This window comes from Manduca sexta, chromosome 17, assembly GCF_014839805.1.
Source record: "Manduca sexta isolate Smith_Timp_Sample1 chromosome 17, JHU_Msex_v1.0, whole genome shotgun sequence".
Classification (NCBI taxonomy): Eukaryota; Metazoa; Arthropoda; class Insecta; order Lepidoptera; family Sphingidae; genus Manduca; species Manduca sexta.
This window is the reverse complement of record NC_051131.1, coordinates 3,293,883-3,314,010: the sequence shown is the minus strand read 5'-3', so window position 1 is coordinate 3,314,010 and position 20,128 is coordinate 3,293,883. Positions and strand designations below refer to the sequence as shown.

The following is a 20,128-nucleotide window of genomic DNA, read 5'->3' as shown; positions in this document are numbered from 1 at the left end:
GTCGCATATTTACACAAAATATGAGTGTTGCATTGCAGAGCGATTCGTTTGTGTTTCGGATTGCCAGTCCTGCGATTTTCGCAAAGCTATATATCGTTATTTATGTTTAGAATGGACTTATTGAATGTATAGGTATGGAACGAAGCCAATTGCACCTGTGACTACGTTGGTTGATAAGATGAGGAACAAAGAGGTCCTAAATCAATACCCATTTGAGTTAAGTACTTCATAATAGTCGTGGCTTCTATCTTACAGGTTTCTAAGAATTATTCTCCATAACAATATGGTTTAGAATTAGACAATGTAGTTAACATGATAGCTGGATTATTGATGTGACTTATTTTATAAAATTAATGAATCATGTTATTTCTAAATCTATATAGTCTTCCGTTTCTAATTAGGTAATTCTATACCAGTAGGCTTTAAAGATATATCAGTGATTTTTTTAACACTTGTAATAATTTTGTGTTAGTTTAAACATCAAACTGCTTTTGCCTACTGGATCTATTATGTAAATCATCCGGTATACTTAACCTCAACCACTTGATTTAAAAAATCTCACTAACACAAGAAATTTTGCTAAAGTCGCCAGATTTGCGTGCAAACCCTATGATACTTTTTCAGATAATTATCAATAATTTTTTAAAATGGTAAACCTTTTTTTACCTATTTCGACAACTAAATAGGTCAATGATTTACATTGTTGCCCGCAGCACTATGAGTAAGACAACTTAATCTAGCCCGGGTAAAAAAGGGTTGTGTACCTATGGCTGATATAGAGCGATAACCTCACAAAAACCAATATGTATTGTGTACTTAAAGATTTTGATTGAGTTCCATACGAGAAAATAAGAATGAAATCCTACAACCCCAAACTTCAATTTATTTTCTAAAGACTAACCCCCTTATTCATAGACGTTTTTTATCTAACGACCGAGTAAGGCTGTGATAACAAGTCTGTTTCTCAGTGCTGACAGCATGGCAGTCTTCGCAGTGCGTAGACGTAGGGCCGTTGTGATTGGCTAATATTGAAATACAACAATAATAACCAATCACAACGGCCCTATGTCTATTTCTCAGTGCCGTTGGGCACTGAGAAACAGGCTTGTTATCACAGCTTTACTCCGTCCTTAGATAAAAAACGTTTATGAATAAGGGGGTAATAATCTACCGATAATTCTAGTTTTCAAACGTCGGTACAACCATTGAGTGACACATTTGCTGGACTGAGCCCTATTAAGAACACATACACGTTTATCATACAATTAAATAGTCATAATCGTGCAAAGTGGCAATCCATAGTCTCTGCCTACCCTATCCTACCTTACCTACCCTATGGGATAGAGACGTGATACTATGTATGTATGTAAGTAGCACATTAACCGTAAAGCTAAAGGACACTGTAAAATAAAATGCGTAATGAAAAGCGTGTAGGGAGGGATTCCATTAACATTGGCCAGGCTGTATAACGAATTCTGTTTTTTTATCTGTTCAACAGCGAACATGTTACAATCGTTATTAGGGTCCTACACAAAATAACATGTTACCCGTGTTATTTCCGCGTCTAGTTTATGCTTCATAAATCTCCTATTTTGCAGAAAAATGGCTTAACAACCCATTTCAAATAATGCTGAATTATGCGCATAAATTAAAGGTAATTATGGAAGCGAAAGGTGTTTGTTTACCTTGTATTTCAAGGGCAGCAACAGAAATATTTTAGTACTTAATAGTTATTTAGTTACGAAAACTTTTATACTTCGTACATCATTTAGTTTTTAATGTTTCGAAGGACTTGATAATGTTACGTTATCCATTGTGGTTATAATTGTAATATAAAAGCGGTCTATGAATAGGTATAATTAATTAACTATAATGACATCACCAAAGTTATTAAAATTGGTTACTTCACAATTTATTTTTCATGGAAAAAGAATTGACCGGAACCAGTATTTAATTTAACCAGCAACCAAGTGCTTTAAAATATTCATTTCAACGAGATTCAGGCGAAATGTTATTATTTATCACATTAAAGTAATTATGAACAAGCCAAGCGATAAATGAACGCAGAGCGTCGAGTCCGCCTAATAAGCGAACCGCTCAAGTCTACGCCGCACTTTAGTGCTACGAGGCTACAGAGTGAATAGCGCGTAGCAACAGCCATCGGATCACAGCGTTATTGAAAATTCAATCCGAGTGTGAAAGTATACGCCCGAGGTAACGCGAGATTTAAAGGAAAACTATATGTCTACGCTCCACTGGATTCTATGATGGAATAAATAAAATACATTTTTCGAAACACGTGTTACATTCGCCCTTGTGGTGCGCTACATAATACAAACTTTGCGAGCCTTATTCAACGTTGTAAAGGCGCGAGATTTGTTAATGAATATTTAATACTCGTTATTCATAAGAGATTTATACACCATACTTTTGTGAACGTAACATAATATTCTTTTGTAATATTGCCCTGTCTAAGCAAAGATGGGAGGGCGATGTTAACTGTAAAAGCGAAATAATATAAATTTAAGCTAGTTTTAATTTGAAACAGCTACGTTCATAGACGGTCATATATTATTATGGTAAATAGGCTCATATTATATAAGGAGGTACAAGGCCCTTAGAGATATAAGAGAATCCTTTTTGTTACTTACCTTAATGATCGCGGCACGGTGCGGTATGCTTGACCGCGCTTACTTTCTCCTTTTACTGAAAATAATTTTGTAGCCTTTATCATTTAAACGTATTACATACTATATTTTATGCAGAATTATATTTACTTGATTTAATTTTTGTAAATAAATACTATATATTTATTCATTTCACAATTTGTCCAACAATTTTATGTTTTATGAATAAAGCAATATACGAATTAAACATGATCTCTCATACTTACATTGCCCTAGATCAATGCGATGCTGAGGCATGGAATTTTTGCTTTAAATGACTATTAGCTTGCAGTGTTGTAGGCGCAAGGATTATTCGATTGTGAAGCGCAAATATTGCAATCACTGACCCGCAGTTGTCATTACTTACGCATTAAGTCGCAATACCCAATTATGACTTGCTAAAGATCGTAATATATGTATATATCTGACTTTTTATATATAATTGAACACAATACTGTTTGAAGTCACAGTGTTGTTTATCGGCTAATAAAATTATGGCACATAACTAGACTTTTGTATACGACATCGAGCGCCGCGATGGAAATCTCTTCGTCGGCCAGATAATTCACAACTAACTCTTTAAATTGAGATCGCGAGAAATCATACGTATGTCGTCTGAAAGATAAATGCTTTATGATTTATACTGCGCCACCCACGTTAGAAATAAATCTGTAAACACAGCGCGACTGTTGTCAGTGAAGGTAACAATAGAATGTACGAATCAGTTCTAAACAGTGCACATAAAATCCTCTTTCATGTATTTAACGTGTACTGCGATGTGTGGAAAAGCAATTTTGTTTTAGACGATATTTATTTTATAAAAAGAAAAGACAATCTTGTTTATCTTCTTACACTGCAATAATAAAAGGAAATAAATTTTCATAAACACCGTGTGTTGTATAAGCTACGCTGCTTCTCCACCAATAATAAAGTTACTAAAATATTTACGTTTTGGTAAACAACTTTCACTGTTACGGAACGCTTAAGACTTAGCTGTATTTTAATGGAAATTTTAATGTTATAATTGTTCTTGACTTGAAGTTTGGTAAACAATTGCTGGCGGCAGATGCTTCGATTGCTTAATGACATGCCGAAACTGTTAACACTGATGATGGTCAAATTGTAATCATATTAACTGACGTGATTTTTATTTAAGGCTACATTATTTTAAAAATATTACTTGTAAAAGACACAATTTTTTTATATAATTAGTTTCCCTGCATAGAGTGGTAAAATATTAGAGTTCAAAGTTCATTTAAAACTGTATACGTATACCTGATACCACAAATATTCACTTGAAAGTAAAAAAATATCAATAGACAATTATGGAATGGCGCTGGCGTAGTATATGGCTGGCTATATTATAATATGAAGTCGGCATTAGGAGGTTTAGGGCCCGATCTCCAGGTCGGGCAAAATGATATTGGGTATTTTTACGCAGTACCAGTCCGAAGTCTGGAATCTGTGCTCGATATAGCAATAGGCTTACCTTTATCACATCATGCAATCAAACACATGTACGTAAGGCTCCCTATAATGGTCTACGTCGATAGATAAAAGTGCCGTGTTCCAAGATCAGCCGGTGTACGTATATCCGGTTTCGAATAGGTCGGCATAATTGTCTTGACTAGCGAGTTATAATCTCCTCTTTTATTTATCAGGCACGGCAAAATGACTCCATTGCACCAGATGGTAAGTGGAGTGGGGTCCAATAGAATGTCGACTGACGAGAGATGTTTACTCCTCGAGTCTTGACAGTCGACACAATTGTACCGGCCTGTTGGAACCGGATATACACAGGCTGATCCCGGAACGCGACACACTTACGTGGGCCATTATGGCAGGATTTTACACCTTGTATACGGTGGTCGCTATTCCGGCGGATATAAAATATATCCTACTACTAGCGAGTCAATCGATACTCTACCTGGACGCCATTCCACTCAGCTAACGGTTAACCGGATACAGCTTAATTTGGGCAGACGACCGCGTATTTTTTTTTAAATATCCTTTTATATTTATATTATGCCTGGCAACTCCAAACCACACCTGATTGGCTATTATGTCATTTGAAATACATCAGTCATCCTGAAACGCAGGTATTGCTTTTAAAAGGTCACAGTATTTAAATACATGTATAAAAACTATTGGCATCGTGGTTTGAAAGATTTCGCCAGCTCTGTTTTGCATTTACTATTAACACGGTAATGAAACCTTTAAAATATACTTATAATACATACCTGTAAACAAAAAGGACAATGAGACGTGAGAAGGAACACAGAGAAGGTATCAAATTGGTTTCGTATTTTTTTTATATTGAAACGCTATAGTAATTATACCAGATGACGGACCGCGCAATTATTTTCTCATTGTGTAGTGATCAGTATTACGTTTCCAATAAAATCCTCTATTTTTCTATTGTAATGGGATATTATCGTAACTGTAGGAGTTCGAATGATATTGAAAATGTTTTTTTAAAACATAGTCGCAGACCGTTTCATTACTCGCTATTAGCTCCCAGGGGTGTGAGCCGGCAAACATGCGCTCAATTAATTAAAGAGCGAACTCTAGTTTTATACGTATTTATTTTTCATATTCCATTAATATAGATGCGGGTTGATTAAATTTGTATGTTTATAGCCTTTATTGTTACTATTAAAAGTACATTTATATATAGTGTAAACTAAATTGCATTATACAGCTAGATTAAATAGTTTCATACTTTCATCAAAGGCGTCTAGACAGGGTAACTATTCGTTGCAGCAGAGTGCGATGTTCGTGTTACCTACCTGTGTTGTTTTTCTGTAATTTTGTAATCAGCATTTTCGGTGATAATCATTTATTTATAGAAATTCGTCTGGGCAGCCAACATCACATCTCATTACTGTCGCTTAGGAATGTAATAACAATCGAGTAGAATATTATGAGAATTATTAACATCACGGTAGGGACTGGAACCAAGTCGCCTTTCTATCATCATTTACGCTAATATCAAATAAAAATATGTATGGTAATGACATATCCGAACGACAGACTTATTGCTGGGATATGTCATTTATACACATCGTTATAAGAGCGGGCATTGGAAATATTGTCATTGTAAATTTTGCGCACATGCAATGGTTACTCAATCTACCGTGAAATAGCAAAAGACCAACGTAAAATACTTCCTATTTTTTCCATATCGTGATTTTAATGCGCACCTTAGCATATTATTTTATTTTTAAGAACGTGAGATCTTGTCAGAAGGACATTGCAAGTAAGATGAAGATTACCAATTGGTACTTTTGGGTTACAAATTGAGAATTAATGTCCGGTCTATAACTAACTATATTTAATGTCTTTGTACGTACTTTTTTTTGTTTTCTTTTAGAGTTAATGATTGTAGGAACAAGTCTTGGGTATCTACGACCCTCAGGCTTGCGAGTGCTATCCAGCGTCGTGCTCAATTTAGAATCCAAAATTCTTGGTTGTACTAATATTTATTATAGAGCGCTAACATTGAGAATGTAAGTAATTTATCTCAATATTAAGTTTTACAAAAGTTAATGTTACTATCTTTATGAAATTATTTTACTAATTACACAACACAATAAACAAAGTAATTAAGAAAAATATCTCACAAATAACAAAGTGAACTGGCAACTTTAATTTATGATAAAACATTTACTAACATTATACTACAAACCAGAATCAAGTTCTCGCAAAGAATTGCGCGGAAATTAAGTCTAATTGAAACCTTAATTTTCTTTGTTCTGAAACGCCTTTGTGAAACGGCGGGATCTATCTTTAAATCTTCATTCAGGCAATCTTTACCAACGTTCCAACCGCGGCAAAGTCCCTTTTGCATTATAAATCACATAAAAAATGGGAATTCCTGGACCATAACGGGGGTTTGCGACAAATTAAACCAAGCACCTCTTTTGATTTGATTTATTTTCGTAATATTCAACTGTTGACAGATAACAAATGATCTTACAATATCCAATTTGTACATAATGACTTAAGAAAATATGGCAACACTCATACTTTAACAATAAATACGTGGTGGTGGATGTTGCGGAGTTGAGGGTTCGCGGCTCGTTCGGAACGAACGGCGCCGGAAAGTATCGTGTTGTACTAACATAACTACAGTTAAAGCCGACGATCATGCGCTGTTTAACTCTTGCATTGGCAATGTTGCTATTGTCTCAGTTAAACTGCGAATGAATGATCGGATACAGAAGTTTTGAAGCAAGTGGCCAAAATCGATTAACATCGTCTAAAGAATTTGGTAGGTAGGAATTACATTATTTACGAACAGTTTTTGATTGATTGTCACTTAGATCATTATTTTCGCCTAAACTGGGACGTTTGTGGCAACTCTTATGGCCTTTAATTTAGCCGTTACTTCTTCTTTTTCAATATTATTTTTGTCCCCGTATGGTTATCGATGATTTTGCCAATATTGATTTATAATAGCAGACACAAAACAAAAAAAGACAAAAACTTTAGGTAATAAAAAATCCCCATTTTCTACGTACTCCTATATTTCGTGAAATTTAGTTAAGATTTAACATAATTGCATAAAACACAAACGAACAAACAAAAATACTCACGCATTTATCCCCGAAGGAGTATAGGCGTAACCAGGGTACCCACTTTTCGCCAAGCGTTCCATCCCATGATGTGATAGGACCGAGTCTATCGCCATATCGGGTACAAATTCCAGACTCCGGGCTGATACTGAGCAGAAAAACCCAAATATCACTTTGCCGGACCCGAGATTCGAACTCAGGACCGCTGCCGTACCGCGCATGCAGTACAACTACGCCATCAAGGCAGTTATATAACAGCTGTTACATAAACACGCTGGCCAAGCAATGTGTACGCACGGGATATTCTAAACGGCGTGCATTACCGCGATTACTCTGGCTTAGAGCTCGACAACAAAGCAGCGATGCGAATCTAAAAACTATGCTATGGCTTGCTTATTGTAAGAATTTATAGATGTATAATAAAATAAATTATGACAAATACAACGATTTAAGTCATGAGGAATTTGTACACACACAATTAGGCGAATTGAGATGTTTTTGAAAACTTATCACATGTCATCAGAATACGTTTTATTTGCAATGTACGACGGCATGGTACTTCGTTAAATGCGCGTCCGTAACCAAAAATGCATTGCAATTCCGATACACTCGTAAAATCAACAATCAATGATAAATGTTCTATGTGTGTTCTAGTGTATGCACTCACTTTACAGCGGATTAATATTTGACAATGTTATTTTTTTAATCATATTTGTCTCCATTTAATGAATCAATAGCTAATATAAATACTGTTAATATCAGAAGCCGTTTATAAGGCTTTTTACACTGTTCCTCTGAAAAATATACGCAAGCGGAGAAGCCACTACATACGTATCAACCGAGCGTAGGAACGGCGGTAAGCCGATATTGCCCCGAGCTATAGAAGTTATGTTATTAAGTTATATCGTATTTAGAAATAATACGTCTAAACCGATAGATTTAATAAAAACAAATGTTAAAATATTAAGTAGGAAGACGTCAGGATCAGTCGAATATAAGTTTAGTATCCGTTCAATAAGTTTTATTATCTTGACTCTTAAGTTTAAGCACTTTGCCGTGTTAGTTGAGTATTGCATCTTATTTTTAATATTTTTAAGACTTATTTTGGCCACTCGTACAAGACTGTAAATACGAACTAACCAACAAGCCACTTGAGAAGACATTAGCTTAAAGACACGTAAACACGTCGAAATAAATAAGCGCTTGTCTTTTTAATAAGTAGTCGCTGATCATAATCTAATACAGTTGAAATTACAATTGTCACAAGCGATGAAAAACTTAAAATATACTGTACAATAGGCGTGTGTTATGTAAGGTGACCACACGTGTCGTTTGAACGGGACAGTTCCATTGTTCCGCAATGGATCGTTCCATAAAAATGCATACGTTCTTATCCCGTTTTTTCTGAGGTCGATGCCAGCGGCGAAACGTCCAGACAACCCGCTTCCTAAAGCCTTTCCTTTTAGCTTTATTAAAGTTTGTTAAATTGGCCGCGATACATTTTTTTTTGCATCGGTTACCTTTTGAAACATTTAACCTTTCGCCACTGCTCGATGCCCAGAAGTCATTAGAAAACAAAAATTTACCGGAAATGTCCCTTTCGAAATGTATAAATGGTCACCTTATACACCCGAAACAAAGTTTCTAATTATGTTGTAGCGGAAACGTTTGATAAACACGTCAATAATGTGGTGACAATGTATTGAACGTGTCATGGGATAGGGCAGTTCCACACGTACCACTTTCAAACTACAACCGCAATGGATCCGTTTCGGGCATACGACTGAAGTTAGTCGCAATATGTGGTCGAGAGCAATCATGTGTCGCAACAATATCGCGACATTATCTGTATGTGGTTGAAGTTACGTATGAAACTGGCCTGAGACTGCAGTTTTGGCAGTTTCATAGCAAAAACATCGTAACACATTTTCGCACACGAATTGTAAATTTTCAAAAGCCATCGTCACCATTATGTTGGATGACCTGAACTGCAGCCTTAAACGGATAAAGCGATAACATTCAGTATATTTTTACACTTACAACCAACCCGAGAGATCTCGAAACGTCACAATATTACTTTTGAGTCTAAAGAAAACACGTAATGTTAAAATTGAATGACGAACTCCTAGATACCTTCAACAAACAACGTTATTCAAGTCTTAGTACAGTAATAGATCAAACGTCCCCACTAGATACGACACCGGGAACGTGGGCTTACATGCTAACAACATCTCGTAGACATATGAAGTAACAACAGGTTAGACCGAGTCACGTGGCGCGAGCCCGCGCGCTACAACACTATCCCCACTCCTCCTGCCCTCTCTAGTGTCACCCCCCCACACACACTCCGTCCCCCGCCACTGCACCGGCGCGTCCGCTGAAAAACTTGACACTACCACATCGATAGCCGCACAACTATATCAACGTATTTTTTAAATCTATAAACACCACATTAAATATTTGATATGAAGAATTAACTATTCTAAAATAGTATTGTGCGCTAACATGCAAATATAAGGAAGACGAGAATTTGACCATTACACAAAACATTGCGAGGCTCAAGTTTCCCAACGCGCGCCGCTCGCACCTACTGGAAATACCTTACGAGTATCAAACACGTCGGAAATAACAGTGCTTCACATTATAATTAATCGGTGACACTTCAAAATACATTAAATAATGTAAGAAATATTTACATCGTACGTGGGCCCCTGTCGTTTGGCGTGGCGCCGTGGTGACAAGCTGTCGCAGTGGCGTGGTCCCACAAGTGGTACCACGCCACTATATACCTGGAGTCCGCACGAGCGCGGCCGCCAGTGGAGCTGACTTCACGGGCAAGCGATATCGGTCGACTCCCCGCCGTTTCTATTACTCGCGCCCCATTACGTCTCGACATAACCACATACGCCGCTCGTTTCTTATCCATATAATCCATTCGACATGTGTGTGATGGCGAACGCCGTGCGGCCGACGGGTGAGAGATCGCGAGTAATTACAACATCGCGACGTCGACCCGCTCTCTAATACTGTGAAATTGATACGACATTCGTGCAAACGTCACCGCACAAGAACGTTCCATATCAGAAATTGTAAGACTAGGTATGTTTAACATTTATAAATTTCAGAAAAAACCTATCTACCATACTATACTTCGCTACTCATTAATGAATGTATACTCATTTTTCTAACTTCTGACCCAGTCGTACCGTTAATGTATTTAATATATAAACAATTCATAATTAATTACATAATACATAGAGAATGTTCAACACAATATAGCGATGACCGCCTTTTTCGGTGTTGTGTTCCAAAATATTGTCATTATGATGATTCAGACGAGAACACAGACCTAATATGCAATAGTCGATAGGTTTGACGGCGTGCGGTACAGTACGGCCGCACTCATCAAAAGCTTTACGCGCTTACGGCGAAACTGGTTCGATGAAAATGCATACAATTTTAACTCCAGTCACTTACGCATACGGTTTAAAATGAAAACAAACGCCGGAGCCGTCGCTCCGTCAATACTTAATGAATACATCATGGTTAACTATTTGCTTTGGTTAACCGACTACATGCACTGAATACGTGACAAGTTGAAAGCCGACGGTTTAGTCCGAAGATTGCTCCGCGTGCGAGCGTGTCTCCTACAAATGTCGAGCACACGAAATCCTTAACGTTACGACATGCATTAAGTATTAAAATTACTCATATTCTGCTAATCTTGAAGCAAATTTGATTAGATAAAACACTGACAAGGGATATGGGAATTACGTAATCGTTGAAATTATCACGAAACTAGCTAACATTTTAAGGTGGCATGACAGGCTCGCACGCGTCCGTCCCTCGGCGACACTCGCGGCGGCTTACGCGCCCTCGTTCAGCTGTTTGAACAGTAGCGTCTCCTCGAATATGTACTGCTTGAGCGTCTCCTTGGGCAGGTCGTCCAGCTCCATGGCGAAGCGGAACGGTTCCTCCGCCACCGGCTGCCGACAATACACAACACTCAGTATTCACATTATTTTTGTTTCCCTCGCGTTTCCAAGAAAGTGAGTCCCATGTATAGAGATGACTTTCAAGGACCCGACGCCACATGAATATGAAAATTATGCAAATTACTGCTTTCATTCATGAATATATTAAGGAATGTTAAGTGATGTGAAAAAAAAATGTTACGCTCTATGGGCTGCATGAAAATTGAGTGAACTATGAATCTGATCAGATTATATATTCGCTACGTTCTCTGCAGCGATCAAAAAACATTTGTAAGTACTTCTAATTTTTTTTACGCCACAATATTGTTTTTTATTTTTTTCTAAATAACCCCAATAGCACATGATTTCGGTACCGTAATAGATAATTTTTATTTCACGTCTTTAAACTACATTTTTTGAGATACGACGCGGTGAGAATGGAAAACAAGCACATGCAGAGCGTCACCGCACAATATGTAATCAAGTTAATTTCAACACTATATCTCTAATGTTAAAACAGTGTGTAATCACCTGTTGTTTTCAAAATTAAACAATCTTGTTTACACGCGTAAAGGGTCCTTTAGACCTCAACGCAGAGCTCTTTAGGCTCTCATTAACATTTTGGCAGGCTCTAAAATGACCGTCTTTTGACGCTAGACCCTACGCATAATTAAGGTATGATGGTTATTTTCACACGCTACATAAATATTTCTCATAAAAACTGTTTAATTTACCGGGATCCTTGTTGAAGGTACCTCCCGTAGTCGTTAGTGAATCATTAGCATTATTCTGTAATATTTTGAGATTTCTCATTTCTGTATAAAAAGTAGCGTAGTATAACTAGCCAGCTTTATTTAGTCAAATTTGATTTATATATTTTTTTATTTGAAAATTATTTCATTTGGCAACGTATCTAAAGGAGTCTAAATCATTTTATTTCATCAACCAGAATGCTTACATTATGTTTTTTGGAACTATTTAGAAACGCTCATATATACATGCTTAATCGTCGACATTCTATTTCACCGAATTCAGAATAAAAATAAACATAATATATCACACAGCACCCAATATTGAATTTAGCGTCCTAGTTATGAAATTCAGTCTACTCTAGCATAGGGTTGCCATACATCGTTGCCGGATTGTAGAGCTGGGACATTCACAAAGCCTCCCTCATTTTTTAAATATACACTTCATCATCGTGAGTAAAAAATGTGTCGATTTGGCTCTACGAAAACAAATGTGGTCATGGTCAGTTCTACAACGCTCCAGGGTTTGTTGTACCTGGGCACCATTGTCAACGCTTCAGTTAGGGTAGTGATGGCAACCCCACTCCATTAGAATAAAAATACGTTACCTCATCATTAGGGTCATAGTACTGCTCGAGGTATGGATGCGCAAGCGCCTCTTCTACGGTGATGCGTTTGTGCGGGTTGAAGGTGAGCATGCGGTGCAGTAGGTCCAGCGCACGCGCATCCGCGCCCTGGAACAGCTCTGACCACGGCACGCGCGGCTTGAACGGCAGTGACTCTAGATACCCGCGCGCCTGGAACAAACATATTAGTTAGGCATATATCAATTGAATCAGCCTATTGCAGAACGAAAATTTTCTCCAGGGAGCACCAGTCCTAATCTCGAGTAGTCTGCAGCTATCTAATACCCAAGAAATAAACAAAGTATATTTAAATATATAAAGTACATCTATCCTATTAAGTTTTTGAAAATGTTTGTTAGGTATAGACATAAAATTCAAAGAACGGATTTTGATAAAATTACATAGATACACATACTGGATTGTCATAAATATTTTTTTTTATCCCTGGAACTTACAGCGTCACTTTTGTTTCGAGTAAAACATAGTATTGGAATAGTTATACCTACTATTAAAATTTCATACAAAAACTTCGCAAAAGATACTTGTCTTTATTCACCATAAACACAATTCAAGAACGCCACTCATTCCGGCACTTACCTACCGATATCAATTTATTATCATGCAGGTATATTGCGAAGACAATTAAGAGATACTCAGCTCTGACGCTCAGCGTCTGGCGACGTTATCTGCTGAAGCCTTTGTACCCTCGCGTGCATTTGCCGTGGTAAGATTAAAAAAACACGGCGCGCGGAGACGAACCTAACATGAGGATCGGTAATCAGGAATGGTCTAAATAATTTATTAATTACTCATGGGAGATTTAATTTTAAATTATGAGATCTTGTCTATGACATGCCTATTCTTATGTTCTACGTGGATTTAAGTGGAATGAAGCTACATTGGATACTTTACAGAAAGAAAAAAAGTAGCATAAAAACGTATTAATATTGTAAATATGTATTCGGGAAGGTAAAAAACACAGAAAAACATAGTCCATAAAGACTATGTTGCTACACAAAAAATTTACTATTAAGTATACTTTTGTTTCCGGAAGCCTTTTCCACGCGAAACAACCCCGAATAAATCATGTCATGTTATGCCTTCCTTTCGACTTGCCAATTACACCTAATAAAAAAAGATAACTGAAAAATGGCTAGATATTTTTTCGTTATCCAGTCAATTACGACATTGATGGTAACAAACATACTTTTGTCAAAATTGAAAGTTTGTATTATGGCAACTATGGCTTCTTTTACGGGCTCAGTAAAGTGATCTCATTATCCTATGATCCTGATGGTGAGCGGATCGGTGTCCAGAATGTCGTCTGACATGAGATGGTCATCCCAGTCGATACATTATACCGGCCTGTTTAAAACCGGATATACACAGACCAAGCGCCGACACGCGACGCGTCTTACACTTTATGTACGGCTGTTGCTAGACAGGCTTTGTCAAAATAAATACGTAACGAAATAGTTTATACTAAATATTGTCACTAAAATTTCTGTTTCTATTTTTTTTTGTTGGTCTCATACATTCGTTCTATGAAATAATATATATATATATATATATATATAGAATGAATGTAAACAGATGAGGCAAGGAATCGTAATATTTTTTTTTAAATCTATTTCGTTGTGTACAATTAATTTACCACAAGCAAACTCATAACAAATTTACTTTCGCCAATTCTTATGGCTTTTCTTTTAGCAGATTCTACAGCTCATAAAGAAACTGCCTCTAAATATAATGTAGGTAGTATTGACAGTGGCCTTTAATGGTCACCTGAGACAATTAGCGGTTGACCTCAGTCGCCCTTTACCGCGTCACCGGAAAATGTTGCAATTAGTCATTGTCTTACGACCTTCGGTGTTACGAAATAAGTAAACATCTATATTATGTATATTTACCTAGAAAGTCTAGATATAGATTTTAAAAAAGCAGAAGTCTGATGTTTTTATCGAGTTCCTGGTATAAAAAGTAATTTTGATGGTAATTGAAAGCGCCTTTATAATCGTAATGCTAGAAAAAATCGTAGATACATTGAAGATTTATTTGGAAAAAAGGAAAAAGAGAATAAAGGAATCGAAAGAGAAAGAAAAGTTTCGTGTGTGTGTTCGATCCTGTCGCTATATCAAACGTAAGGAAACTAATAACACAGGTCTACGGCTATCTTCTTTACCATTGCAGTAACCAACTAGAATAATAGGTTTATCCATGCTATCTATATTCTATACATATTATAAAACTAAGTCCCCTTTTGTGTCTGTTTGTATGTTATCGATTTTCTCAAAATCTACTAAACGTATTTGTATAAAATTTGGTATGGAGATAGTTTAAGACCCTAGAAAGGTTATAGGTTATTCCAGGAAAATATATAGCGGGACTTTTATCCCGGAAAACTTCGTCACGTGGTCGAAGCCGCGAGCAAAAGTTAGTTTGATTCTAAAAACTATTATGACCTTAAACTTTCTAATATTCAAAATGATTGTAAGGTTATTAAATATGAAACAACCATACTGTTCAAATTAGATACAATTACTTATATCTACATTGGATAATGGGCTATCGTCTTATTGATTTACAGTTATGACCCTGATGGTATAAGCCCTGTGTTGGATTACTAAAATTGACAGTCATTATGTATCATGGAAGTGTGCCTATCCATGATATAATACATCCGCTTTCTCTCAACACGTGGGCAGGGAATACCGTTGGAGAATTTAGTTGTATCTCTTCTTATATATGAATAGCAGTTGTACGAAAACATACGCTTTGTTTCCACTGATATATTTTGGACCACGACGAGTGTAATAATGGATAATTAACCACCAGAATGAAAACATATCTTACACGCACGTTTTTGTAATTATTTCTTACTACATGGACGTTATTAAGACCTATATCAGTAAAAAAGCGAGAGAAAACACCAGCTCTTCGCCGAAGAATATTTTTTGTATTTTATTTACAATTATTAAGCCACTACAAAGAATTTAAATAATAAGTTTTCGCAATGGTATTCAGACAATTGGAAGGTATTCCAATTAAACAGTAGAATGAGGGAACAACGGCCCGGCACCCGAATCATTACAAAGTTTTCCATTAACTGGAGCGTAGAAAACGCCTTAGAAACAATTTATTCACTCATCCACTACTCACTTAATCTATCGTTAAACTTCGTGTTTTATTCATGAACTGATGGAGAGATACAATGGTACCGAGTAGGAAATACTTGTAAACCCAACGAGACATTCACGTAGCAAAATACCGTCAACGGGGGTAAATCCGTCTTTTTGCAATTATGGGCGTTCTTATTAAAAGACAGCTTTGAAAGCCGTGTAGGTATATAGGGTTTTTGACTCTTTTACTTGAACGGCTAAGAAAGCGTCTCAATTAGAAAGCCCGTAATTTCTAAAAAACGGATATGCCTTAGTAGACGGAATAGGACCCCCTAACTATATCATAATTCGACAAGCAAAAGTAAAACAAGAAACTCAATTAAAGTACAAAAAAATTTAAACTTGTTCCAACGGCAATATCACTAGTCATGAACACAGTCCTAAATATACAGAATCGATAGGTGGCGAAAAGTTTTAACGCGAACCAATTTGTGCCGACGCGCGACGCGGCCGGTCCAACTTCGCTAAGTCCACACAAGTGTCCTCATCGTGATAGATTGTTGCGAAGTTGGTCAATTTTATTGATTTATTTATTGGTTTTTAAGGGGAACATACAAGCAATAATCATCGTCAGCCCTGTATTATTTTTATTACTGTCCCACTGTTGGGCACGGGCCTCCTCTACTACTGAGAGGGATTAGGCCTTAGTCCACCACGCTGGCCGCGTGCAGATTGGTAGACTTCATACACCCTCTAAATTCCTATAGAGAATTTTTCAGGTATACAGGGCCCTTATTCTGTATGATAGTGTAAACGCGTAACGCGGCCGTGTCATGTTATCTTCGAGAAATGTGCGTGGAATGGTATTCTGTAAGCCAAATTTCTATAGTCCTAAACATGACGCGTTGCGTTACGTGCTTGTTACGCACTGTCAAATTAACGTGCGGGATAGAGAGTAAGGCCCCAGGTTTCCTTCACCGTAAAAGCGAGCGATAATTCACAAAAGATACACACATAATTTTTTAGAAAAGTCAGAGATGTGTGCGCTTGGGATTTGAACCTGCGGACATTCATCTCGGCAGTCTTTTCCACAACCAACTAGGCTATCGCCACTTTCGAATTTGCTTTCGAAGCAATACTGAATAACATAAAATAAAGCAAATTAGCTAGTACTCAATTAAGAGTAAAGTAAATTATTTCAACACGTAGGTTATTATTGTTACCAACAAATTTGTACAACTTTACATCATATTATCACAGTTTGTGGTTGACAATAGTTTCTCACGTGAATATTCCATGGAAACATTTATATTAACGACCTACCCTAAATTTTTAACAAAATGTATGTTGTATTATTCGCTGACACATTTAATATTTAAGCTAAATAAAGGAAGAGTATTTTATAGAGCCAAATAAGTATTAAGTATTGGAATCATTATTCATTTATGTAATTCGTACAATAAAGTCCTCGCTGAGAATTGACGTCATACAATAAGAATGTCGTTAAGTTTGATAGGCGGAGTTACACGCGTCCCAAATATGAATATTACTAAACTTATGATATAATATTCCCATGACGTGATACGACGTTGTAACTGTGAACTGTTTGAATGGAAATGTTTGGGATTTCAACGTTAAAACTTCACTTCCAAACGTTATATAACGGTTTCAATGTGTTGCGATTCAGTTCGGATTGTGTATGTGAAATACAAAGCTTTCTTTAGAGGACATTCGGACCAACTGTCGCCGGATGGTACAGTACATTTTTAAAATCTATATTTCCTTCTTTTTGAACAATAGTTTTTGGTGTATTCTTTTGTAACACGAATGCTATATTTTTGTCGTACATTATATAATGTACGTCAATTTTTCAAAAACATTTCGTTTATGAATATAGACATAAATTTTACAAATATACTGCTCCGTTATCATGGGGGCGGGAAAGCCTTTGACTTTTACAGTTGCTAATATCTGTGCCGTCCCATCAGGCTGTGTAGTGGTTTGCCAGCATACGTGTTCCCTCCTTCCTATAACTTGGGATCTTTTAAACGGAGCGTGAAGAAGCAATTATGCAGGCCGGCATGACTATGCCGACCGTCCGGAGATGCTTGTATCTTTGGTCGATCGCCAGTTTCTAAAGCCTTCACTTAGCTTAACATCAGGTGCAGTGAAGCCACTTTGCTAAAACATTATAAAACAATTGTCCCTACCTTCTCGTTGATGATGCAGTCGAGGTCTTCCTGGCTGGGCGAGCCGAGCACGCCCAGGATGTGGTTCAGCTGGTCCAGGTAGTGCTTGCCGGGGAAGATGGGTCGGTTGGACAACATCTCCGCCAGGATGCAGCCCACGGACCAAATGTCTATCGACTTGGTGTAGCCCTGTCGATAAAGACCTTATGTTATCAAAATTAAACTGGATTCAGGGAGCGACCCCCAAACTAAAATATTAAAACCGCGATAAAATCTGAATTTATTTTAATGTCTAATATTCGCGTAAACATAAGAAATCATTAGACCTTATGTTAGTTGTAATTAAAAGATATTTCAATAAAAATCACGTTATATTATACAAATAATTAAAATAAATAAACAGAGTTGAAGCCGTAAGTCCTTAGTTATAAAAAAAGTCGTATGAGATAATTATATTTTTACCACATCACAAGAAACAATCAATTCTAAAAGTAATATAATGAGCACTAAAAAGATCATATTAAACAAAACCGAAGAGAATAATAGGAAAATTAATCCCGAGACACAATACGAGGGCCTGATGTAGGCAATAGAGGCATTGTTTCGTTGGGCGGGCTCAAAGCGTGAGATGTAGATGGCTTAGATTCCTCGGTGTATTGTAGGGATGGATATCAGAATACCGTAAATAACTCTGTGGCGGGACCCGAGACTCGTCTTGATCCTTGCCCACGTAACGCGTATAACACTGTTTATTACACGCCTTTGTTCCGCGTAAATACGCGTCGCTGGATCGAGATCTTTTCTATTATCGCGCTTGGGCTTTTCGGTATCGAAAGTTATAATACAAATATTATTTTATTTTTGGCTTTAGGAGTGACCTTATGGAGGGTGATATGATAGGTCTTAAACATTGTAGGTAATAATTTGATTGTAGGTATACCGTATTCAAAAAGCAAAGCCCAGATTTGATTTATCCTGTTAAACACAACGTTGTGTTTCGTTTGGTAGGAAATTTAATAAAATTACTAAGTCTATAAGGTCGTGCAACCGAGTATAATAAGACTAATACAGTGGCACAGTACTTAGATAATTTAAATTCCCGTCGAATCAAACTCAACCTTTTATTTTACGCAAAAACAACTCTAAATTATTTGCTCAATATTTCCCGAGTTTAGGTTGACAACAAAGAATGTGAAAACATCCATCGTGCGAATCTCATAATGTAAGAGAGCAATTAAACGCTGTCAGGGGCGCCGGGCGAACGTGTGTAACTCGAAAACATTCGTTCGCATCAAATAAATAACTGGGGCGTAATGGCGAATACCTGAGCGTACAGCGAGTTAAGAATCACTGGCTTAGAATTCTGTGTAACCTTTTAATTGATCGCAACATGTCGCGCAACGTTAACAGCGTATACAGTGGAGCGTGACTGTCGCGAATTAATTATGATCAATACATAATTATAAATACCAACAAAACTTCTGCAATTTTCTATTGCTTATTGAACCTAAATTGTAACCCAAAAATATTTTTTAAAAAATTACACTAGTTTACTAGTGAAAGCGAGCGATAATTATCAATAAACTATATACACGTAACATTGCAAATTCAGAGTTGTTTCCTTGGGTTTTGAACCTGCGGATCTTGTCACAGCAGTTCGTGTTCCCAAAGAGGCCATCACGCACTGAAGTGATTTTTAAGTAGCTTCCAATTCTTTTTATTCTTGGGAAAGTATATTGCGAGCAGAGTTTAATATGGACTTTATGAATATTATAAAATATTCCAGCACTACAAATTAAATTACTGTTACAACTTTGTTCATGAGATATAAAATCTGCGCTACATTTACGACAAATTGTAGAGAATATAAATTTAATTAAATTATAAACAAAAGCTAATTAAATTAGCAGATTATATTCAGATTTAGTCTGAAATTTCAAAGCCACATCACATTAGTAGCATTAGGGTCGTCTCGCGTCCAGACGGTAGGGTGATTTGTTAAGATGCCTGTCTGACAGTATCTTGATGTAAGATAAGTTTGTAGGGACGCCCTTTAGAACCTTGCGATCATTATTGGAGATATTTTATTATGAAAACGAAGAGTAGAGGCAGCGGGTCATCAATTTTTTTTTATCATTATTAAGCTTGTTTACAAATGTTAGTGTTTATTTATGTATTAAAAAATAACGAATATAACCTCACAGTGAAGGTACACCGAAACACATATA

At 36.7% G+C, this 20,128-nt stretch overlaps 1 protein-coding gene across 1 annotated transcript in view; it reads right to left on the bottom strand.

Moving 5' to 3' along the window:
- Positions 1-6,584: 6,584 nt before the first annotated feature.
- The window catches only part of LOC115442325 (mitogen-activated protein kinase 1), a 43,134-nt gene continuing 29,590 nt past the window's right edge, over positions 6,585-20,128 (bottom strand). Inside the window, exons 6-8 of the mRNA XM_030167329.2 lie at positions 17,922-18,089; positions 12,575-12,763; positions 6,585-11,229 (exon numbers count right to left, since the gene is read on the bottom strand). Coding sequence (XP_030023189.2) covers positions 11,110-11,229; positions 12,575-12,763; positions 17,922-18,089 — 477 coding nt within the window. The 3' untranslated portion in view covers positions 6,585-11,109. The remainder of the gene's footprint in view (positions 11,230-12,574; positions 12,764-17,921; positions 18,090-20,128) is intronic.